Source organism: Oryza glaberrima, chromosome 4 (assembly GCF_000147395.1).
Source record: "Oryza glaberrima chromosome 4, OglaRS2, whole genome shotgun sequence".
Taxonomy (NCBI): Eukaryota; Viridiplantae; Streptophyta; class Magnoliopsida; order Poales; family Poaceae; genus Oryza; species Oryza glaberrima.
In genome coordinates this window covers 30,298,361-30,322,536 of record NC_068329.1, presented here as the reverse complement: position 1 = coordinate 30,322,536, position 24,176 = coordinate 30,298,361, and the positions used below count along the sequence as shown (strand labels likewise).

The 24,176-nt window shown below is 42.4% G+C and overlaps 3 protein-coding genes and 1 non-coding gene across 4 annotated transcripts; 3 read left to right on the top strand and 1 right to left on the bottom strand.

The window, feature by feature from the left end:
• The first annotated feature begins 743 nt into the window (after nucleotides 1–743).
• Nucleotides 744–3,265, top strand: LOC127769504 (probable adenylate kinase 6, chloroplastic). The gene is made up of 4 exons (XM_052295090.1): nucleotides 744–1,154; nucleotides 1,597–1,737; nucleotides 2,178–2,450; nucleotides 2,801–3,265. The coding sequence occupies exons 1-4, from the start codon at nucleotides 852–854 to the stop codon at nucleotides 2,939–2,941; spliced, it is 858 nt and encodes a 285-aa protein (XP_052151050.1). The 5' UTR covers nucleotides 744–851; the 3' UTR covers nucleotides 2,942–3,265.
• A 559-nt stretch (nucleotides 3,266–3,824) lies between these two features.
• TRNAA-CGC (transfer RNA alanine (anticodon CGC)) lies at nucleotides 3,825–3,897 on the top strand. The gene has a single exon. It is a non-coding gene; the product is annotated as a tRNA-Ala (tRNA).
• Nucleotides 3,898–6,084: 2,187 nt separating this feature from the next.
• Nucleotides 6,085–8,828, top strand: LOC127769585 (trihelix transcription factor ASR3-like). The gene is made up of 2 exons (XM_052295178.1): nucleotides 6,085–7,325; nucleotides 8,168–8,828. Exons 1-2 carry the CDS (start codon nucleotides 6,251–6,253, stop codon nucleotides 8,503–8,505), a joined length of 1,413 nt encoding a protein of 470 aa, XP_052151138.1. The 5' UTR covers nucleotides 6,085–6,250; the 3' UTR covers nucleotides 8,506–8,828.
• An 8,407-nt stretch (nucleotides 8,829–17,235) lies between these two features.
• LOC127771813 (plant UBX domain-containing protein 7) lies at nucleotides 17,236–23,735 on the bottom strand. Its single transcript, XM_052297753.1, has 10 exons — nucleotides 23,498–23,735; nucleotides 23,265–23,416; nucleotides 23,030–23,155; nucleotides 21,350–21,512; nucleotides 20,702–20,779; nucleotides 20,533–20,601; nucleotides 20,192–20,335; nucleotides 19,934–20,036; nucleotides 17,733–18,007; nucleotides 17,236–17,652 (listed from the first exon to the last, which is right to left on the bottom strand). The coding sequence occupies exons 1-10, from the start codon at nucleotides 23,600–23,602 to the stop codon at nucleotides 17,488–17,490; spliced, it is 1,380 nt and encodes a 459-aa protein (XP_052153713.1). The 5' UTR covers nucleotides 23,603–23,735; the 3' UTR covers nucleotides 17,236–17,487.
• Nucleotides 23,736–24,176: the final 441 nt, after the last annotated feature.

The following is a 24,176-nucleotide window of genomic DNA, read 5'->3' as shown; positions in this document are numbered from 1 at the left end:
CACAAATTTGGCGCCACGCATAGTTCTGAAGATGACAGGTCATCTTGTGACGACAATAAAACGCTACTTCCTTCGTAAAAAAAAATCAGTTTTTAATACAACATTTAACTCTCCGTTTTATTTAAAAATCTTCTAATTAGTATTTTTATTTTCGTTAGATGATAAAATGTAAATAGTATTTTATACGTAACTATATTTTTAAATTTTTATAAATACTAGAAAAAGTGTCCGTGCTGAAGTATATTTTAATTGGGTGAAGTATATTTTAATTTTATTATTGTTATATGGTTTAGTTAAGATGAAATTCATTGTGGGAGTTCGCTTGAATATATATTTTTTTAGAAAATCATGAGTTGTGGTTAGGAGTTCGAGATCGTCTCAAGTTAGTATATGAGTTTTTTAAACAGACTTCTTATATGATTCCTTCTATATTATCAAAAATGAACAATTTTAAAAACCGACTCGAATACAGATATGTATTTACTCCATCATCACTTAGAGATTTGGGAGGGAGACCGGTTGAGCTGACATGTCCACGATGGCAGAATCTCCCAAGATTCCACGTGGAACCCTAACCTTCCCTTTCCAAAAAGAAAATGAGAGCCCTTTTCCTATTGACGCACGTGAGCGCACCGCTTAAGCCGGTGGGCCAGGGGTGGGACCCACACGTCATTGACTACACGCTACCCACGCTACGCCTCTCTATACCTAACGCTTTCCCCGAACTCCAAGAGATCAAAAAAAAAAAAAGTCTCAAACGGCAAAGTCAAAAAAATACTACTACTCCGACACGAAAAACAAACAGAAAATCGGGGGAAAAAAATATCTCTGTCCATTCGTTCGCTTCTCCCATGGCGGCGATCTCGCGCGCGATCCGGGCGTGCGCCGCCGCGGGGTCCCGGCGGAGCATGGCGTCGTCGGCGAAGGAGGTGGCGGCGGCCGGGGCGCGGGCGGCGGCGGCGGTGGCGCGGCGCGGGCGGGAGCGGGAGCGGGAGGAGGACGGGAGGCGCGTGCAGTGGGTGTTCCTGGGCTGCCCCGGGGTGGGGAAGGGCACCTACGCCAGCCGCCTCTCGCAGATGCTCCGCGTTCCCCACATCGCCACCGGCGATCTCGTCCGCGACGCCCTCGCCTCCCCGGGCCCCTTCTCCGAGCAGGTGAAACGCCGCCTCCGTTTCTCTCTTCCTCTCTCTTGGCCTTCGCCCTTCGAGGTCTCACAATGATGGTGATGGGGATGGATGATAATGAACAAGAGAGCATGCGTTTTTCAGATTCCAATTTCTTGCTGTCAATTGCTTTTGTTAAGTTGATGGATCCCCTGCATCGAGTACGGAAAAGGCTTTAAGTACTAAATTGTTCTTACTAAAGTCTTATTATGCTATAAGTAAATCTAGATTTCCTCTAACCCCCATCTAGTTAAATCAAGCGGTTAAGATCATTGTTTGTAAGAGTTATGTAAGATTTTTTTGTAGTACGTGTGGTTATAACAACGAACAGGAAAAGAATGATCCTTAGGGTGCCTAAAGAGATGGCTTGATGTGAGAATAGTCATGTATTACTTCTATGTTTTTCATTGTTCTGTGTCTGATCCGATTTCAGCTTGCGGAGATTGTGAATAATGGAAAGCTAGTGTCGGATGAGATCATAATAAATCTTCTGTCAAAGCGGCTTGAAGAGGGAGCAGAAAAGGGTGAGCTGGGCTTCATCCTTGATGGTTTTCCAAGAACCATAAGACAAGCGGTGAGCTAGTTATTTGACCTGACTGTAAGTATGCAAAACACATACTTGCAACTTCTCAGTATACAATTATGATTTGCCTTCAAATTTGCATTTTCATATTTAAGAGGTGAAATCATATACATAGCATGCAATTTGATACACATAATGTGTAACTTGATTGCTGAGGTAGTATTAATCTTTGGCAGTTCAACATTAAGACGCTGTGCCTTTTTAATCAGCTTGATCTGGTTACTAGCAGCATTTTGGCGACTAGACAAATCAATTTGTTAACCTTTGCATAAGTTGGTAGCTATGCATTAGTTTACTTAGGTGTGCCATAATTCCATAAACGGATCAGTTAAGATGCTATTTTTGTGCCTATATTGCATATATCATTGAGGCCAACAATCATCAACTACTTGTTAAATCTTATCCACTGGAACTATTTTGTGCTTTGGTAGGAGATACTTGAAGGAGTCACGGATATTGATTTGGTCATCAACCTCAAACTCCGAGAAGAGGCTCTGCTTGCAAAATGCCTTGGTAGAAGGATGTGCAGCCAGTGTGGTGGAAATTTTAATGTAGCGTCCATTGATATGGAGGGCGAAAATGGTGGTCCTCGAATGTACATGCCTCCACTACTGCCTCCTCCACAGTGTGAATCAAAGTTGATAACTAGGCCTGATGATACTGAAGAGGTGGTAAAGGAGCGATTGCGTGTTTATCATGATTTGGTATGTTCTAGCTTGTGTTATTTTTATTTATTGAATTCCTCACTTGTAATTTGCTAGTAAAAGACTAAGGCTTTGTTTGTTTGGGCATTCGGCAGTTGCAAATTCCTTGTTTTCCGTTAGCATGCTTCCCAAACTGATAAACAATGTGTTTCTTTTTTAAAAAAAAACTTTTTATATAGAAATTTCTTTAAAAAACAAATAAACTCATTTTTTAATTTTATTTATACTCAATTTATCATGCACTAATGGCTTGTCTTATTTTATGTGCAAATGAAAAGCTGAATAAGGGAAAGTTTACATTTAGTTTACTTTGGCATCGTGCCGTCCTCTCTAAGCTGTCATTTTTGCAGTGTGAGCCAGTGGAGGACTTCTACAGAGCACGTGGTAAACTCTTGGAGTTCAATCTACCAGGAGGAATTCCAGAATCATGGCCGAAGTTACTGCAAGCATTGAATTTAGACCCTGGCAATGAAAGATCTGCAGCAGCATGATTTTTGCTTTAGGAATGTTCGTTATGTATTTGTAGCCCTACGCCAGAAGTAGTTAAGTAATGAGTATTCCTTGTACCTCTAGAAGTAGTTCAATCGGGTTACCAAAATTATATTGATATAGCACTCAATTGTATAGGTGATTCATCATCGATCTTGCATGATGCCATGATCGATGAGTGTGCTGGTTGTTATTCTTAAATGAGAAAGCTTCCAATAAACCAATACACATTTATTTGTAGCCAACTATGCTTGTTGAAAGCAATACAAGGCAAGCCTTGTGATGACAGTAATATTTTCCTTGCAACTATGCCTGTTTGAAAGCAATACAGAGCAACCATTGTAATGAAATTCTGGTGCTATTGACACATTGAGAGTGTTTGCACATGGTTCTGAAATTTCCCTTGCCCCAGGTTGGGTCTTATCTGAATATGCAAGTAACCTGCTGAATACTACCTCCGTCCCATAATAAGTCCCATAATAAGTGTAGCCATGAGTTTCCGTGTCCAACTTTGATCGTTCGTCTTATTTGAATTTTTTTTATAATTAGTATTTTTGTTGTTATGAGATGATAAAACATGAATAGTGCTTTACTCGTGACTTATGTTTTTAATTTTTTTAAAAAAATTTTCAAATAAGACGAACGGTTAAAGTTGGACGCGGAAAATCATGGCTACACTTATTTTGGGACAGAGGAAGTACAGCATAGGTCACAGACTCAGTTCAAGTAGCAAATCTGTCTTTTCGAATGCAATCTCCTCACGGTAAGAAATGTGTCTACCCTTTTAGCAGGAACCAAATAGTATCCGGATTAGAGGAAGGTATCACGGTTAAAGGCGTTAGGAATTGTTATACTACAGCATCGGTAGAAACTCAACGTCACAACGGGGGTGTAGCTCATATGGTAGAGCGCTCGCTTCGCATGCGAGAGGCACGGGGTTCGATTCCCCGCACCTCCAATGTTATGATCTTTTTTTGATTTCCATTTTATCATAACTTAAAACCTGTTTTTTGTTTTTCATTCCACCACAGCTTCATCACTCAGAACTTCCATTTCATCATAACTTAAAATCTGTTTTTTGTTCTTTTTTTTCATTCCACCACAGTTTCATCACTTAGAACTTTATTTTATTGTGATGAAATGAAATGAAAAACAAAGAACTTCGTATTTAGGTAGTACAAAATTGGAATAGGCCGTAGAAGGTGCCTATGATTCTGGGCTCTGGCTGTCCGCTGATCCGCTGGCCGTAGAAGTCAAGCCCATCTCACAGTCTGCAGATCGCTTCTTTTTACAACCCAACGGGCCATTTTCAGAGGCGTCACCCGTAAATCCTTGGGCCAATGTGACCCAATCAATTTCGTGAAAAGTACTCCGTAGCAAACAACGCGCGCGCGTTCCCTGCAAAAAACGCCGGAAAACGCATTGCCGAGCGAGCCGTTTCAGCAAATAAGGGATCGTTAGACTTTATCAGTGACTGTATGAAACTTTTATATATGTGTGTGTTCTTAGGACTTAAAAGATAATGCTGAAAAATTTATTTCAAAATTTAAATTTTGGTTTTGACTTATTATAAATTTTTGGGGCAACCGATGGGGCTATGAGGCTATGAGCTATCCATCCATCCATAGCGCAACGTGTGACAGCGTGAGGTGACAAGATGGAAAACCGTGAGCCGCGCCACCGGTGTAAACCCCCTCCCTTCACGCGCGTTTACTTTGCAAGCAAAGGACAAGGAAAAAAGCCGTAATTGGCGAAGAATGTTCTTGGATTTGATTAGCAGCGGTACGGTAACACCTCTAGCTTGCATTTGCATGGTAGGGTGATTTGGCTAGGAGAGCAGGATCATCCACGCATTCAATTTTCCTCATTTCTTTTTGCAGGCTCAATAGAGGAGAGGAGGGGCCTAGCTAGCACCAAGATAATGCAGCAAAAAGGAGAGAAGAGAACATGTCATCCAGTCCAAAGTGCAAACGTCTCTATACAAATGGAACATATGGAGTGGACCTAAGCCTAGTTGCTTCTGTGTCCCAAGCTCCCAAGTGTCAAAGCCTTAATGTGCAAAACCACATCTGTGGGGACTCCTGAAAGCAAACTAAATGATTGCAAAAGAGTTCGTTTATTCACCTATTTATTTATTTATTTTATTTTCTTTCCATGTGTCTGTTGTTTGATACTTTGATTGATCATGTGCTAAACTGCAGAAAAAACCAACAGGCCCAGAGTACCGGCGAAAAGGCTCCTCGATGAAAAGTGCAGGGATTCTGGGGGAGTTGCCAGTGCGCCACCGTTGGATTTTTGCACACATATAAACAGGGCTCTGCTGCACCTCTCACACAGTAACATATATAGGGACGGTTCCACCAAGCACGTTTGGGAAATGGTTTTTTGAGCAACATCTCATGCGAACAATTTAGGCACTATTTACTTGTACCTTCACCTTGTACGTGTGCTCCATCCCATAGCTGCATTATTTGCATAAATCCTTTTAATTGCATATATACATACTCTCTCCATATTTTTTTTAATAAATGGCGTATTTCACTTTTTATCACACCATGTCTTTTAATAAGACGAAATATCAAATGTGTGACAAAAAAATCAATAATGTCATCTATTAAAAGACAGATTAAGTATATGAGAGGCATTTAATTATTTGCCACCTTTGATGTTTAACAATTTATCACTCGTGTGACATAGACGCATAGGGTAACAAATTGCGAAACATCAAGTAATCTGTGAGTAGCAAATACTTAAATATCTCCTAATATGTTAGCATTGCACCCAACTTTATATCAAAACTCTATAACTATATTGAGCTTTGTCCTGCCCATGGTAAAGTGTGGGGTTAAAGTGTTAAAAAGCTATTGGTAGCAGTATCTAGTATGGCGTGGCAGGCCGGTGCAGATAAAAGGGGCCCCGGGTTTTGCCCGGAAATGAGGAGAGGACGCCCCGGCAGCTAGCGGACGCTTTGCATTTGCATGCATGGTGCTCTCTACTTCTCCCTCCGTTCCCACGGCAAATGCAAAACGCATGCTAGTATTTGGCACCATTAGCCTAAGATAGTAGTATCAGAGTGTTACAGAAAGAATATAATTATGTAGTAGTATAGTAATTAATTAAAGCCTGCGATTAAGGTAAAGCAGCAGTGCAGTTACAAACCTAAACAAACAAGAGTCAGCGAACTGAAAAGAAGACCGGGAAGAAGAAGGGAAAAAAAAAAGACCCGAACAGAGTTTTGATGAGCAGTGTCAGGTCTGTCACATGAGATGAGAGCGAAGTAGCTCAGCTCAGCTCAGCCCCCACTCGCTCACATGGAACGCCTCTGCTCCCCGCGACTACTTAACCAGCTAAACGCTCGGTTGATTAGGAGAGAAGAAAAAAACGAGGGAAAAAACGGTGGAAACACACGCAAAACACACAACGCCGTGAGGCCTTGTAAATACGGGCGACGCCGACGCGCATCGCTACCCGAACACCAAACGCCTCAGCTTGCCTTGGCTCTCGCGAGTCGCTACGCCCGCGACGACACGGCCGCGCCGCGCGCGCGCGAGCGAGCGAGCATGTCGGGCTCCTCTGCTGCCGACCCCTCGCCATCCGCGTCGACCGCGGGGGCGGCGGCCTCGCCGCTCGCGCTGCTCCGCGCGCACGGGCACGGGCACCTCACGCCGCCGTCGGCGGCGACGGGGCCGGCGCCGCCGCCGCCGTCGCCGGCGTCGGGGTCGGCGCCGCGGGACTACCGCAAGGGGAACTGGACGCTCCACGAGACGCTCATCCTCATCACCGCCAAGCGTCTCGACGACGACCGCCGCGCCGGCGTTGGGGGTGGCGCGGCGGCTGGTGGCGGTGGCGCCGGGTCGCCGCCGACGCCGAGGTCGGCGGAGCAGCGGTGGAAGTGGGTGGAGAACTACTGCTGGAAGAACGGCTGCCTCCGCAGCCAGAACCAGTGCAATGACAAGTGGGACAACCTCCTCCGCGACTACAAGAAGGTCCGCGACTACGAGTCCCGCGTCGCCGCCGCCGCCGTCACCGGCGGCGCGGCCGCCGCCAACTCCGCCCCCCTCCCGTCGTACTGGACGATGGAGCGGCACGAGCGCAAGGACTGCAACCTCCCCACCAACCTGGCGCCGGAGGTCTACGACGCGCTCTCCGAGGTGCTCTCCCGCCGCGCGGCGCGACGCGGCGGCGCCACGATCGCGCCCACCCCGCCGCCACCACCGCTCGCGCTGCCGCCGCCGCCGCCGCCGCCCTCGCCGCCGAAGCCTCTCGTCGCGCAGCAGCACCACCACCATCACGGCCATCACCACCACCCACCTCCTCCTCAGCCGCCGCCGTCGTCGCTGCAGCTCCCTCCGGCGGTCGTGGCTCCGCCGCCGGCGTCCGTTTCCGGTAATGGTCGGTGCGCGCACCGTACACTTAATACTCGTAGTAGCTGTTACATCCCCTCCCCTCCAAACCATTTACTACTGTTCTCTCACACTGACATGTGGGGCCCACCTCGCAGCGAGCTGAGCTCCGCCACTATACGTTATTAAAAGCCCGCGTTATGATTGGGCTAGTTACGTTGTTGAGTTGAGCTGGTCGTAATTATTTACTACCGCTACTTTTTTTTTACCTTTTTACCGTGGGGTTCGGGAGAGGGTGGTCGCGGTAATAATAATGTCCTCAACTCAGGGGTTGGGAGAATAAAGCTGCGTGCAGTGTGGTGCAGTTCATGCATGGGAAAGGTGATGCGAATCCGGATATTTTATGGGGGTTTAATTGAAAGATTTACTCCACGACGATACTACCCTGTACTCCTGCCATGCTGCAAGCATACGTAATGCGTTACATTGCGAAATCACTCGCTTTGAAAGAAAAAAAAGCCTAAAACTTTGGAGCAAAAAAAAAGCACCTTTTGTTTTCTCCTCGTGCATGCATGCCGCGCTGCCTATCTTGAACTACTTTGGACTTTTGTATCGATCAGCAAAACTATACCTATATTAGCAGTAATTAATACTACATTTGTAGATATCCTTTGACCGTTCTATCTTATTTTTGATAATTAAAAAAATTAGTTACATTTAAAAATGCTATTTATATTTTATCATCTAATAACAATAAAAGTATTAGTTAAATATTAAACGTTGGATATGAATAGTTTAAAACTGTATTGTTTTGGGGCGGAGGGAGTAATTGATTGATGGATTAATTAAGTGGTTGACTAATGTGTGTGTGATTTATTTGTGTAGCGGAGGAGGAGATGTCGGGGTCGTCGGAGTCGGGGGAGGAGGAGGAGGGGTCGGGCGGGGAGCCGGAGGCGAAGCGGCGGCGGCTGAGCCGGCTGGGGTCGAGCGTGGTGAGGAGCGCGACGGTGGTGGCGAGGACGCTGGTGGCGTGCGAGGAGAAGCGGGAGCGCCGGCACCGGGAGCTGCTGCAGCTGGAGGAGCGGCGGCTGCGCCTCGAGGAGGAGCGCACCGAGGTCCGCCGCCAGGGCTTCGCCGGCCTCATCGCCGCCGTCAACAGCCTCTCCTCCGCCATCCACGCCCTCGTCTCCGACCACCGCAGCGGCGACTCCTCCGGCCGATGATCGCCATTGCAATCATATGCAATGCAGCAAGGACGATCGATGTAAATAACCCATGGAGATGCATGGATCGAGGCATCGGATTATATTGTTTGGAATGGCTGCAAGAAGAGGAGTAGCTAGGCTAGGGGATTAATTTTTTTTTTTTTGAGTGTGCATCGCCATCGCGTCGTCTGCGAGTATTGGGAGTACGGTGCATTGCATGCACAACGCCTCCGTTTCTTGATTTCTTTCTTTCTCTCCTGTGTCCTGTGATTTTTTTGTTGTTTATTCTTTTCGTGCAATTAGTGGAGAGACTGGCAGGTGTGTGGTGTGAATGATCGAAATGGTTAGTGTGGCTGCTGCTGCTGGTGCTGTTGCTGTTGCTGCGTTTTTTCTTCTCGGGTGTTGGGTTTGTCGTGGACGGCGATCATTAGCGGCACAGTGGATGAGAGAGCTGAGCTCTAGCTGCAGGTCGCTTGGTCTCGCTGCGCTGTCATGTGATCACTACTGCGCATGGGGGCCACGGTTACCGCTATAGCTGCTGCAACTGCGTGCGAGAACGAGCTCGTGCTGAGCTATACAAGCTTTGCTGCTACTTCTGCTTGCTTTTGTGCTATGGTGGTGTTGGCCGAATCAGATCAGAGTTTGTGCTACCACTTTACATTCGAGATTCCGCTTTTGCCCCCGTGGTGTACTTGCAATATACTCCGTTCATAATTAAACTAATTAACATTGAATTGAATTGTACATAACCTAATATAATAAATTAAATCTGATCATGCCTGTCCAAATTCATTATATTAGATTGTGTCACATTCAATCTTAGGTTGATTTATTATGAGAGTATAAAAATATACTCCCTCCGTCCTATTTTTAAGTGTAATTATGAGATTTTGTGTCTAACATTATACGTCTGTCTTATATAAAAATATGATTTTTTTTAAAAAATCACGCATAAAGTATGTTTTATCTATAATAAAAATAAAAGGAGTACTAGTACAGTACTACGTTCGTGTGGTGTAATAATTGTTGAGCACAAGATAGCATGAGATCGAGCACAGCGGAGTACGTACTCATGCAAATCACCTGATACGACGACGCCCGTCCATGTCCATCGAGTACATGGAATTGACGTGCATTGTACCGATCCATGCATGCACTGGCTACACTCTTCTGTCAATTAATTAATGGTATCACTAGTACGGTACTCTAGCTAGCACAATGTTGTGATTTGCAGATGGTAATCTGAGCAAATGACAATTAATTGTAGGGACGTGTGTCTCTCTGCATTGCCGGGTAAGCCAAGTACGTTGCTCCCATTTCAAGTCCGGATTAATGCAACGCACGCATGCACGCACGCGGCCAAGTGATCAAGACCGCGATTACCCCACAGTCCCACACGTATGTACGCTCGCCGACACACGCGCTAAACCCTCACTCACCTCACCTGCTTTTGCTCGCGTGCATGCATGTGTCTCGTCTCACAGCATTGAACTCCTGGTCACTGCAAACTTAACTGTGGTTTGAGAAAAAAACAGTGATAAGTTCCATCCCTTGAGGGATACCACCTTACTGTTTATATTTTATCTAAATAGTTATCAAAAAATTAAAAAATAATAACATAGATTAATACAAAATATATCACATGCAAAACCAAATTTAATTTCTATAAGTTGCAATAAAAAGAACAAACTAAATTGAAAATAGTTACCATACATTCACGTCTACATTGGTTATTTTTTTTATAACTTATAGAAGTTGAATTTTAATTTATATGTTTGTAAAGTGATACATTTCATATTAATCTATCTTGCTAAATTTTTTAATTTATTTTTAACTATTTATATGATACGCACAAAATGGAAGGATACTTCCTCGAGCGGATAAGTTGTTCTCCACATGCATAGGTCGGCGGCCGGATCGAACAGCCGAGCTGAGCAGCAGCGAACACACAACCACCTCTCTAGTATAGCTAGCCCTGCATGCACGACACATATATTACTACTAGCTTGTTAGTTTAGAGACGATATCGTAGACAGATTAATCATGTGGTAGTACGTAGTACGTGCTGATTCTCCAGGTTAACAACCAGCTAGCTCTCGTAGATGCTTTGCTTACGTTACAGACAGTAGTACGTAGCTCCTCGATCCCTAGCTAGCCTGCATGATTCCTCACGATTTGTTTCTTCTTGTGAAAAGAATTTAATTACTTATACGAAGTACGTAGCTTGTGTTCCACCGAGAAATTAACGCGAGAAGGAACTAGTAGGGGAGAGATTCTCTTCTCTGGTCGATTCCACTAGCTACTCTGCTGTGCTGCCTGTGTGGTGGGTAGCGTAGCTTTGCCAAAAGCTCGCGATCGATGGATCATCGCATGGGACGCGCGCGGTCAAAAAAGGCTCAAAACGCACACACGATTCTGCGATTCTGCGCGGGCGGCGTGGTGGTGAGGAGAAGGCCGTCGCGCGAGGTAGGCGGCCGGCGAATCGCGGGGTTGGTGCGACGGCTGCGCTTTGCTGGGGGATCAACCGGCACCGCCCTGTGCTGTACTACCTGGGCTATTATGCTAATCTATTCTAGCGAGAGAGGGAAGGTAGAGACTAGAGAGAGAGAGAGAGTGGGTGTGGGTGGACCGCTGTCTTGTCGCTTTGCTCCCATCATCTCACCTCACCTCACCTCACCGTCCCCAAAGGCAGTGCAGATAGGAGCATTTCGGTCTTTTCATTTTGGGCATAAAAACAACCTCTAATTTTCCATTGTCTTGCCTGGTTATTCAACGGCGAGAAACCATGTTAGGGAGAACTGTAAAAGGAAGTCTCAGTCATAAAAAGAGTTAACTTCTGATAATAAACCTGACCAATATTTATCTTAATTAGATTCATTGTTAAAAATTAGTTTTTTGAGACGTAAGGTGTACTTGTACTCCTTGGAGATGGATTTGTTTTCTTTTTCACATGATGTTCCCTGTTTCATGTATGTTGTGTAAAAAGTTAAATTTTTCAAAGAATTGAATAATATAGATAAAAAGATAGCACATGATATGCCACTACACAAACATATAAATTAAAATTCAACCTATAAATTTAGAAAAAGAACCCATAAACTATTTATTATATATTCGTAGTCAAATTTATTAATATTTTTGCTTAGCTTGTATTAGTTGAATCTAATCTTATAAATATGTTTGTGAAGTGGTATATTATATGTTGATTTATCTTATTAATTTTTAACTTTTTAAGATGATATATTACGACAACACAAGTTATGGTAATCTACATCGTTCATCAACGCTAAGCAAGCAAACAGATCAGGTTAAGATATCAGGGTAAAGTAGGGTGCTCTCTATAAAATATATACATCTCATCAATAGATTAGATTAATAGTAAACCACCTCAATAGTATGTCTATATGGGTATTTATAGCTCTCTAATCCATTGTCTCGTTTTTCTCTACAGACTATCTCCAGGTTAGTAGATAGCTTTGCTTTCTCTTCATTTAATCTTTTTCATATAGGAAAATATGCTGACATGAATCTTTTATATATAGTCTATAAGAGCACCCACAATGGTAAAATAAGGTGCTATCTATAAAACATGTACATCTCAGCAATAGACTAGATTAATAGTAAACCACCTCAATAGTATATCTATACATGGGTATCTATAGCTCTCTAATCAATTGCCTCATTTTTCTCTATAGACTATCTCTAGGTTAGTAGATAGCTTTGCTCTCTCTCTTCATTTAATCTCTTCCAAGTAGGAAAATATGCTGACATGGATCTCTTATAGAGAGCCTATAAATAACTATTGTGGGTGCCCTAAATAACTATTACGGGTGACCTCATATACTGAGATGGCGGCGCAGCGTATAGGATAGTACTCGTACGTTTGGTGGCGATCAGGCTTTAATTGATTTTGGTGGCGATGGCGATGATTTTGGTGTGGGGTGGGAGAGTGAGAGGAGAAGAGAGTGGACAGGACACTGGACACTGGACACAGGCGGTGGTGGTGAGGTTGGCTTGGAGTGCTAGTACTACACGTACTACTACTACTACTGGGAGTATATGGATTCCTCTCCCCGCTTTGTGGTGTCAGAAAAGGCCCTGACAATCTCCCCTAGCTGTCATCCCCGCTCAGAGCCGTAGTCAAACCCCCTTGACCGGACAGAGTAGATGCCATGCCACTCAACTCACTCATATCCCCGAAATGCCCCTCCCTTCCAATCACAAAGGTATACTTAACCCTAGTTAAGGAACTGTTTCGAGAAGTTTAAAATTCTGAGAAACAGAAAATGGTACTCCCCTCGTTTCACAATGTAAATTGATTTACTATTTTTCACATTAATATTGATATTAATGAATCTAGACATATATATTTATCTAGATTCATTAACATCAATATGAATATGGAAAATGATAGAATAACTTACATTGTGAAACGGAGGAAGTAGTTAGCTTTAAAGAATTTAAATATATTTAGGTTTCTCGGATTCTAACTCCTACTTTATTTTCTGGTTCTATAACTATATAGAATCTGAATTATAAGCTAAAGCTTTCCCGAATAGGGCCGAGTTTAGTTTTAAACTTTTTCTTCAAACTTTCAACTTTTCCATCACATCAAAATTTTTCTGCACACATAAACTTCTAACTTTTTCGTCACTTCGTTCCAATTTCAACCAAACTTTCAATTTTAGCGTGAACTAAACACACCCTAGCGTCATGTTTAGTTCCAAAATTTTTCTTCAAACTTCTAACTTTTCCATCACATCAAGGGCCTGTTCACTTTGGTAAAGTTGTCAAAATTTTGGTAACTTGCTAAAATTTTAGCAGGATTTCTTATATAGTTACCAAAATTTGATAGCAAACTAAATGTAGCAACTTTTTTGGTAACTTTACCAAAATTTGGTAAGGTTGTAAATGCCATCAAAGTGAATAGGCCCCAAAACTTTTTTACACACACAAACTTCTAATTTTTCCATCACATCGTTTCAATTTCAACTAAACTTTTAATTTTAATGTGAATTAAACACAGCCTAGGTCTTAAAGCTAATTCCACATGTCTCTAGCTAGAAGTAGCCACTACTAGTACGAGTCCAACTTTGCTCCTTTCAATTCACCTCACCGATCGTATCGATCACCCTTATAATTCACCGCCCATGCAATGCATAGCCGCCTACGAGTAGTTTTTTGACGTTACGCTTCGTTGTCATCTTGTTGCTACAGTACAGACAGTGCAGTGTGCTAGCTGCTACCCCCAATCTCTATTGTACTACACAATGCATTATGCCATTATGCATGTCTCTAATTAAGCTCAAAAAATCGTAAAATTTGTACTTCTACTCCTCCTTGGACTACAAATTTCTCAAGAGAAAATGGTGTGGCAACGCTGGAGCAGGGGGGCCTACAGGTGCGTACTTGCAAAGAGCAAAAGCATTGGAGCATTGGATGCTAGTAGCTCCACTGAAATGGGCTCTAGAGAGAGAGAGAGAGAGAGCCGCGCTCTGTAAAAAGGCATGCAGATGCAGTGCGTGTGCAGGGGATCCGGAGCTGAGCGAGCTAGCGGTGCATGCAAGCTGTAAGAAAAAAAGGCACAGCCTGCACGATTCTCCACGCACACACGCACGCACGCACGCACGCACAAGGACCCCCGTTCCCGTTCCGTCCAACAAGTACGGTGTACTTATATTTGCCAGAAAAGAGCTTTGTATGACTCAGAATAAAAACCTTAATTCGTAAGGGAATGTTTGGTGGTATTTTGCCTGAATTATGTGCCACAAATACAGCCCCATCGTTGGGCTTATATCTGGAATAAGCCAAACAACATATTTATAAACAAAAAATAATTTATAAATAAAACTTTTATATATGTGTCCTTAGTGATCTAAAAGCACATACTGAAAAATAAACTTATATAAAAAAACTCAAAATCAGCTTTAAATTTAAGATTAAAAATTTAAATTTTAGCTGATAAGTATAAGCGTAAGCGAAAAGATGAGCCCGGTAGAATGGAATGATACATACTGTTTAACTGTTCATTAAGAGGAAGTGGAACACGTACCAGCACTAGTTGCAAAACTGAACTTTCTTCGAGAAAAAAAAGGTATTGGATTATTTTCAGTTGAACACAGTATGCTCTAATTAAGCTAGTACTGAATTTGGCTAACTCAAGTACGTATAGCAGTTTTTCAAGCTACTAAACAACCCCTTAATGAGCCAATTGTGAGTCAGCTTTAATTAATTTCTTTAAAAAAGCTAGTACTTCCTGAAAAAGAATATGAGGTGCAGCTACAAACAACACACTGTGAATGCATGGTTCGACGGCCAGATCGACGAGAAACGCCGTACCTATATAGTTAAGACAACAATAAGCTCATGGATGGACGTCAGAGGACGTGGTGCCATTGGAGGAGCGTAGGCCGGGCCCCTACTTACAACAATCTGCCTATACATGCAGGACATAAATTGAGCTTGTGGCCATTTATTTCAGGCTTTTGGGTTGGAGCCTTGCATAAATAGTTGCATTATTATATTGGAGGAAAAGAAATAAAACGAAAGCATGAACTGCTGGTTATATCCGAGAAATTAGTACACACACAGTGGGTTACTGATGATCAGGTGATTTGTAAACTAGTTGAAGTGAGCTGCAGAGGCAAGCCGAACTGATAAGTGATATACAGTGTTCTTGCATCTAAAAATATTAGTATTTTGTATTATTAGTATAAGACTTTGACTGATAAATTGCTCTACTTATATACTATTCATGTGATGAAAAGCATAATCATAAAAAGTACTTCTGAATATAAAACTATTAACACCAATTTGATGTCGAAAAATTATATGCTAATGGAGTAATTATCGGTCTAAATCATGTCTTAACGTAACAAAATATGCCTTAATTTTTTTTAACAAAAGGAGCCCTTAATCTTGTGTTATTAGTCGAGAGATCCTGGATTGATTGACCAGAATATATAGGGTCCTCTAGTACGACAGTAGCATAGCTAGCTAGTCATACAAGAATAGAATTACGATGCTATCTTAAACGACCACACACAGGAGTAATTGAAATGGAGTTTACTGGCAGCGAGACGGTGGTACTGGTACGTCGACGGATGCGCCGGAGATGGCAGCTTGTATAAATGCAATCCCGGCCCATGGGCAGGGGCCAAACCGCCACCAATCACCCCTCCTCTCCTATCCGGGAGGGACACGGGGGCCAGTGAAAACGAAGAAGCCAAGCCAAAGCCAACCCACAGCTGCAATAATAATGCGTAGCCACAGCCACTGCCGATGCCGCTGCTGCGAGAGGGTGACACCGGCCAATGCAACAGCGGCAGCAGCAGCAGAAGAGGCAGGCAAATCATAAGGCTTGCCCCCACGCAGCTGCGTGCCAGTCAAACGGACCCGGTCAAAACTCCACCGTTCTCTTCCCCCACACTGTGTTTCAGCCCCACACAAACCCATCCATCCAGCACCGTACGTGTACTTGTCCAGCAAGGGTAGCGGCGGTGACAGTATATGATATTATTCTACCATGGGGAGAGAGATAATTGGCTGTGTTTAGTACACACTGAAGTTTGGTTGAAATTGATACGATGTGATAGAAAAGTTGTGTGTATGAAAGATTTGATGGGATGGAAAGTTGGAAGTTTGGAAAAAAAACTTAGTTAAAAGTTTGAAAAAAAAACTTTGAAACTAAACATGGTAGTAAATCATGGGTTAAAAACCTTGAATGCTGCGCTGGAACGAGAATTCCGTGGTAGTACTAGAACTTTAATTTTAGTCGGTAGATTGTCTGTGAGAGCATGGAACATATTGTGAATTATGGATGATAGAAAAAACTGAATTTTGTAACAATTATAGGAGAAAACAATCAAACGAGTTAAATATTAGTAGAAAGTTAATAACTTGGTTTAGAAAGGAATGACTTATGACAAGAAAATTTTATGGACAAATTAGCATGAGATCTAACGTCATGGAAAATCTCTGCAATTTTTCTTGCAATCTATCCAAACTGTCGTTCGTGTAAAAACATAAAATTGCTTGAAAATCCATGTTTTACATTTCTATTTTTCTTTTAAAATTTTACATTTTTCATATTAATGTGTTTTCTCATTCTTGCATTTTTCTTGTGTTATATATATATATGGTCATTTCTCAAATGTTTGAAAATCCTCTTTTATATCTCTGTCCTAAATCGTGCGCTACCTTTTACTACATTTTCTTAATCCTACATTAAAAAGGTGGTCTTATAATTAAGGAAATTCATGAAAACTGAACTGGTTCCTATTAAATTATTTTTTTAAAAAATTACTTTGATAAAAAGAGCTGTAGCATTCTTACCTTTTGCGTCCAACTACAGTCTACAGTCAGTCCCGGAGACATTTAACCAACATCCAATATATAATGATGGTTCACGTCCAGACAAAGTCAACAGTCAACATGGCATGCAAAGCAACTGTTCACGCTCCTCGATCAGACAAGATAAAACTGTGCCCGTACGGACATGGCTGGTATGGCAGCAGCTCTGATCACCAAGAGTACTCCCTCGGCACAATTAACTGGAGCCTGCCTGAACGAAACAGAACTCAAGAGTACCAACCAAAACCATCACACCCTTGTCTTTTCCCAAAAAGTAAGATGCAGGTAAGCGCAAGGATTACCACGGGCACCATGGTTATTAGTGGACTTTCTCTTCCAGCATTTGACAAAGATCCAAAGGTAAGAAGAACAAGATTTTATCAGCATCTGTTCAGGTATAATAATATTATATGCATTAAAAGAGAACTGGAGTAAACCTACTCAAGAGTTCTATAAACATACTAGGAACCACTACAAAAGGAATATGGGCATTTCCACACCAAAGAAACCAGATTCGTCATTTGGCTCCAAGCACCAGGAGGGAAAAAGAAAAATAAGAGAAGCAATTAATGAACCCTCACAGAAAATCACTCGATAATCTTGACTTGGAGCCAATAAAGAAATAACATGAGTTGATAAAATAGGCTTTTAGTCCCACAAAAGGTTGATCATCGAGTTGGCCAACCCGGCTTCTTTGAAAGTTTTATCACTCTCGTACTCCAGGTTTGTGGATGCCCTAGGAATGGGCTGTACGAAATGGAAAGCCTTCTTATCCCCGTCCTCCACTTGAGGATAGCAGAATGACCACAGGAGCTGCGGCGAGATGGATAAAGCATCAGCGAACAATGTAGGAGAAGAGACAAAACTATGGAAATTTATTTCAGTGTTCTAACCTTAATAGGATCCGTGTGAAGGAAATTCCTCTGGATCCTCCTACCATCAGGTAGGCGAATTGCAACTCTGCACAAAAGCTCCCGACTTCCTTTGGGTTCTTCAGGGAGAGGAGGATAGTTCAGCTTAGCACTCAGGCTAGTCTCATTTTCTACCTCAGGTTCAATCTTTTCCTCACTAGTGTCAGAGCCTTTACTCTCCTCAAGAGAAGCCGCTACTGCCCGTGCTAGTTCTTCGTCTTCATCCTCTGTGGCTACTACGGGTACAGGGGTTTTACCTACAAAGAAATGGAACTGTGAACATGTGCTTTTGGTCAACCTTGAAATGCATTGCACGTAACCAGATCCTAACATAATAATAAAAAACACACACACACACACACACACAATCAATGCTGCGAAATTAATCCATCAAAATATCCCCTTAAGTAGTGGCATCCATATGACCATACCGGTAATATTGAAAATTACAAATTTTCTTTGTGCATGTCATGCCATGCATGGAGAGCTAACGCTAACTTTTGTTATGCCTACCCCTCTTGCAAATAAATCTGGTTAGCTGCTTATCACAAGTCAAATTTGAAATAACCTTAACTTACAATCGACACACAAAGACCATCGTTGTCAGAGGGTGGCAAAACCAGTTGTGACTTTTGCCTAAAGATAACTGTGATTAGACATGATTTAAATTCCAATTCCTAACTACACAACAAATAAATTGTTGTTGACATATAGACTACTGAAATATTTTTTTTCCTTGCGTCTGGTCTATGTTATGCATTATCATTGTTCAAGATGAGTGTTAATGGAAAGTGATATGTCAGCGATGATTCATATCCAAGTTTGAAACATGGCTAAGACAAGTCCTGCCAGAAACCATACATTTCCAATGATTTTCCTATTATAAAAAATGTCCATTGAGTCTCGTGTCCATACTATCCAATTATTGTGTTATCTGGGCCATTAAGAATCCTTAATATCTAGAAGTACCTGCCAAAAACAAGTTGAAATAAACCACTAAAACTTATTGCCAGCTATCACCAACAGGATAAAATCTGGTGACAGATGATGTATGAGGATAGAATGACTCGTAAGGCCAATCCTCCGACTCCCATAAAGGTTAGTGATTATGCCAGGCACATCCACCAGATAATCATCGTTATATCATAATTCATAACAAGAGTAAATTTCACAAAACTACAGGTATTTTGACCAAATTATCACAACTACAGATTTAAGGAGTTGTATCACAAAACTACATATTTAGCACCAAATTTATCACAAAACTACAGATTTTAGATTAAGTATCATAAAAATGCATATTTAATATTGAACTTATCACAAAACTACAACTTTTGGAGTTTAAATCCCTAGCACCATTGTTATGGTGGAGCTATAAACATCATTACTTTGTGATTTAATTGATTCTAAACCTGTAGTTTTGTGATAATTTAGTTACTAAATATGTAGTTTTGTGACACTTCATCTTAAATGTGTAGTTTTGTGATAAATTTGGTGTTAAATATGTAGTTTTGTGATACACCGAGTTAAATCTGTAGTTTTGTGATAATTTGGTCATAGTATCTGTAGTTTTGTGAAATTTACTCTCATAACAATTACAAGCAACCTCCCAATGACCAACTGCTCCTGGAAATCACGCTTATGTAGTGTAAGAACGACCTAACTGTAGTTGGATGATACAAATGAACACCGCTCCCCCTTATCCAATTTTGTAAAGCATCAAATGCTAGTACAGCTAGCCTACCCCCAACTTGATTGGGAACAAAGGCTGATGCTGTTATACTAAGTACTAGACAACAAAACACAATGCACCTAGAGGCACCCTCACATGACAATCATCCCTGCTACTTTTTCAAGAATTGGACATCCACTCACAAGGTTTGAAAGTTTTGATTGTATGGAAGCCCCATATCTTTAACAGATGAAGTTTCGATTGTCACGAACTTAGCATTAACTATGCATCTATTCCACAAAAAAGTTATTTCACCGTGTTAAAAGATAAATCCATATAATGTGAAGAAAGATTGCAACGAAAAAAGATAGGCTCAACATATGGTTATTTATGTACTAATGTGCTTGGTTCATATAATAGTTCTGCAGAAACAAACTATTTGAGCTTAAATGTTTCAAAGGGAAAAAAAAACATCACTGCTAGTTAACATATCTTTGGACACAAGCCATACCTTGTTTGCCGATAGAAGTTTCCTGATCAACTTTTCTTGGCCGTTTTTGAGGTTGAGCTGCATGGTGCTCCTTTGGACCTTTGTCCAGGTAAGGCATCAAATCCTGTGGACAGTTCACATGCAGACAGTAACAAGGAATACCATGTCAAATCACAGTTAAGATTCCAGTATTAGAATGTGGAAGTAAGAATGTTATCACTACAGAAGTTAGTAACATGAGAGATGAAAGATAGTAGGTTGATAGGGTTACCAAATTACCTCCAGCAAACGGTCCGGGTGAATCATTCCATTCCACCCACGCATTTTTTGCCCAGTGATAGGGTCAATCAGAAGAATGGCAGGAACAGAGACCAAATTGTAGTAGGTGCATACCTTCCTCCCCTCACTGGTGTCATGGTAAACCTATATTTAAGATGATAGAACATATCAGTAGACAACTAGAGATGCTAAAAATTTGATCCATCTTGGGGTTTGGGAAAAAAAGTGAACATAAGAAACTCTTTCTTTCCAATACTATTCCTAATACATCAGGAATAAAAATTGGAGATACAGTTATGTGGCTCAGGTATAGAAGGCGAAACAAAGGAGTAAGGACCAACCTGCCAGAAAATAAAGTTCGATCGAATTGTCTGAGCCACAGCCTCATTAGCCCAAGTGTCCCGATTAAGCTTCATGAAAGAAACACTCAAGAGTAAAAACTTTGCCAATGCAGGAAAAAGAATGAAGGGTTAACACAAGGCTGCATGACATTAATGGTAAGATCTGTACCATGTGAGAGCTGAACTCTTCAGTCGATTGCAAATTGATCAAGAGCCACTTGTCCAGAACAGAAGCCTCTAACTTTGCCTACATTTATGAAATTCATTGTTTTTAGAAATCTGAATTAAATTGGTAGGTTATAGAAAATTAAAGGATAATCAAATTAGTATTATGAAGTTCATCAGCTCCAGGCTTTCACATGAAAATTAGTAGCAGTTTACTAGTTCTCGTGCACTGGTCATTAGACAACAAATGAATTTGCAACAACTAATAAAAACATCAATGTACTTTCAATGATAAATAGTGTGAACAAAGAACATTAAGAAGCATGTTTGACCATGCCTCTTGTTGACAAAAGGGAGGCAATGTTTGCTTGAGTAATAAACTGAACCTTAGCAGCTAATAAACCGAACTAATTATTTGACAGGTAGGATTGTTAGCAGCTGAGATAAATGAAGAGTTCGTGGGTTACATGGCGTGCTGCTCCATGATAACAATTCAGTATGTCACTAATAGAATATTGCAATTTTCCCAATGCATACCAAATGCCCACAGACAAAGCAGGTTATTGAAGTTTGCAGGCAAAGGCAGCACATGGTCATGTTAGAGATAAAAAGGTAACACCAGACGTTAAATAAGAAAAAAAGGATAGCTGACCTTGTCGAAGGGTCCATTGAACATCAAAGCAAATGGTGGACGATACAATGCCGCCAGATTATCACGAGAACTAGATGCAGCATTCTGCTCAGAATCCCAAACAGCAGATTGCCTTGACTCCTCTTCAAAGTTACGAAATGCAACTGTTGAATTAGGCCGAACGCTGAAAAGAAGTCATAAAACCGTTTCAAATTTAGAAAATGATAGATTTTAAATTAGTAGTCCACGTTCCAGGAAAATCATGCAAAAAGTTTGGTTCTATTAGTGCTATACTTCTCTTTGGTTACTGTGGCTCAACTTGAGTTTCATCTCTAGCCTATTCTAATTTTCTTTAGAGTAAAAGGCTGTTGTTTTAGAATTTTGGTTTTAGCAAAGCAAGACATAGAAGCCTAACAAAGCATGTCGGCCCAAAAGAAAAGAGTACAACAAAATTTGGGCCTTATCATCTCCAAAAGAAAGAGTAGAACAAAAATTGCATCACTTCCCACACTTTAGGTCATTAGGTGTGGCTCAGCGCTATTCCTTCCAGATTTAACAAAAGTGGACTATAACAAAGAACCATAGTAATAATGTCATATGTATTCAAGAGATGTTGCATCTACCAAAGAAATGGCTAAACATCAGCAAAATCAACCCCAATTATAGTAAATACTTGGCACAGCGCATTTAAGTATATATATCTAAGTATACCCCCTTAATTTGCAGTGCCATTGGGGCAGTCCCAGATATGCCATCGGTATCATAGAGAATAAGGGATAAAATAAGAGCTGTGACTGATATGTTAATGGTGATTGTGTTGTCCTAATGGGTAGAAGGATAACACCCCGAATAAAAACATTCCTAACTTTATCTTTTTCAGGAGGCAACAATCTCTCCTGTTTTGAAAATAATTGGCAGCAAATGAAATGACTAGATGTTTCTTCTGATCAGTAAATTCTGGTTGAGTTCGAGCTAGTGATTGTCATCATATCCGTTGGTGACAAGTAAAGATATCTAACTTGTAGCCACGAACGAAATTTGTTGGTGACCAACCAAATACCAATAATCTCATTGGTTGCAAACTATATGAAAGAGATGTTAGTCCACTTGGCAGGGGAAGAGAGGGCAGGAGGCTTGACTGCAAATTAGTGGTACTAGAAAATGGTGCTAGCTATTAACATAGCCAAAGGTGCAATTTAGGCCAAAAGGTTTATATCCCATCAGCAAGCCAACAATGATTACCAACAACACATGCTAATTCCATTGGACGAGAACAAAATTACTATAGGTTAGTGACATCTATTCATCACCAACCAAACACACACATGCCTTTTATGAGGACTTAAGCTTCGATTAGAAGCCATCAAAAACTTAAAGCTCCCCTAAACAGCATGGCCTTAACATTGTTGGATAAGAGTTTTTTTAGACAATCACATGCCCCATGTAACCTATCCCAATTTCTCTTTGAACCAAACCAATGATTCTAGGCATTACTAGTACCGATTTTGTGCCACCGATACACCCTATTTGGCTATTTACATGTATCAGTACATCACATAAACCACAATCACCACAGGGGCAGCACAGATATTGCATTGAACTAGAAGTTGTCTCACACAAAGTCTTAACACTTATACTGAGGAACTCAATCCCAGGAACCCAACTATCATAAAGAGTTTACTAACCAAGCACTAGACTTACACGACCATGGGGGCATCGCCGTAGAGAGTCTCCCGCTTTGTGGGCAGCGGTGCACGCACATCCTCCTCCTCCCCAAGTCCCTGCAGCATTCCATCACCCAGTGCAGCAGCTGGGGGCGGAGCGAACCTGCCCATCACAGCACACGGTAAGCGTACACAAACCAACAGAAAACTCAAGGAACCAAAAACCAAAGCCCAAACCCGAGAAATCTCGCGCCGATCCACCTATGACCTACCTCATCGCGTCCTCCACCTCAGCAGCTGCTGCCACCGCCGCCGCCGCCGCTTCCGCCGCAGCAGCCGGCGATGGGGCCGGATGCGCCGCAAGGGCGGCCTCGCCGTCGATGTAGAACAGCTGCAGCGCCTCCTCCAGATGCCAGCTCGTCATCTGGGAGAGACGGGATCGCATCAAACCCTTCGAATCGATCAGAAGCTAGACTCTAGAGGGGGGAGGGACGAGACGACGGACCTGGAGGAACTGGGTGGCCGTCTCGGGCGTCTGGCCGGCGGCGATCTCGAGGAAGGAGGTGACGAGGGACTCCTTCTCCGCCTCCGTCGGGGGAGCGCCGGCCATGGCGGCGAAGTCGGGGATGGGACCCTCTCGCGCGCGGCGGTTAGTAGGGTTTGGTGGGACGGCGAGGAGTGTTGGTGAGGTGGGGGAGAGGGGAAGTGGAAACGTGCGGGGTGAGTAAGACGAGACGAGTGCGAATGTGCGATGCGATGCGATGGGGAAGTATAGGATTGGAGATGGTAAGTGTTGGGGGGAGTACGGCTTGGAAGGGAAGAAAGGGCCCGTCCCGAGCCCAGAAATGCTCATGCCGTGGGCCTCGTGATTCGATCAGTTCGTGGGCCATGCCACGTAGTATATGGGCCTAGGAAGTATAAAATGGGTCGTTTGTCCAGTTGGTCAGATTCCAGTAAACAGTACAACTGAGGTCCCTCAGCGAATTACAAAATTGTCAACTTACAGAACCGAATTATTCTTGGTCTTTAGGTGATATTGACCCTGGTTTTGTTCAACAAAGCAGCTGGGTCAGCGCAGGACCCACGTAGGCTCCGCATGTCATGGTGACCAAGTCATTACCCTGTCCTCTTCTCCTCGTCTGAGCAGGCCGGCAGATCAGGGGGAGGGGGGGAGGAGACCAGCG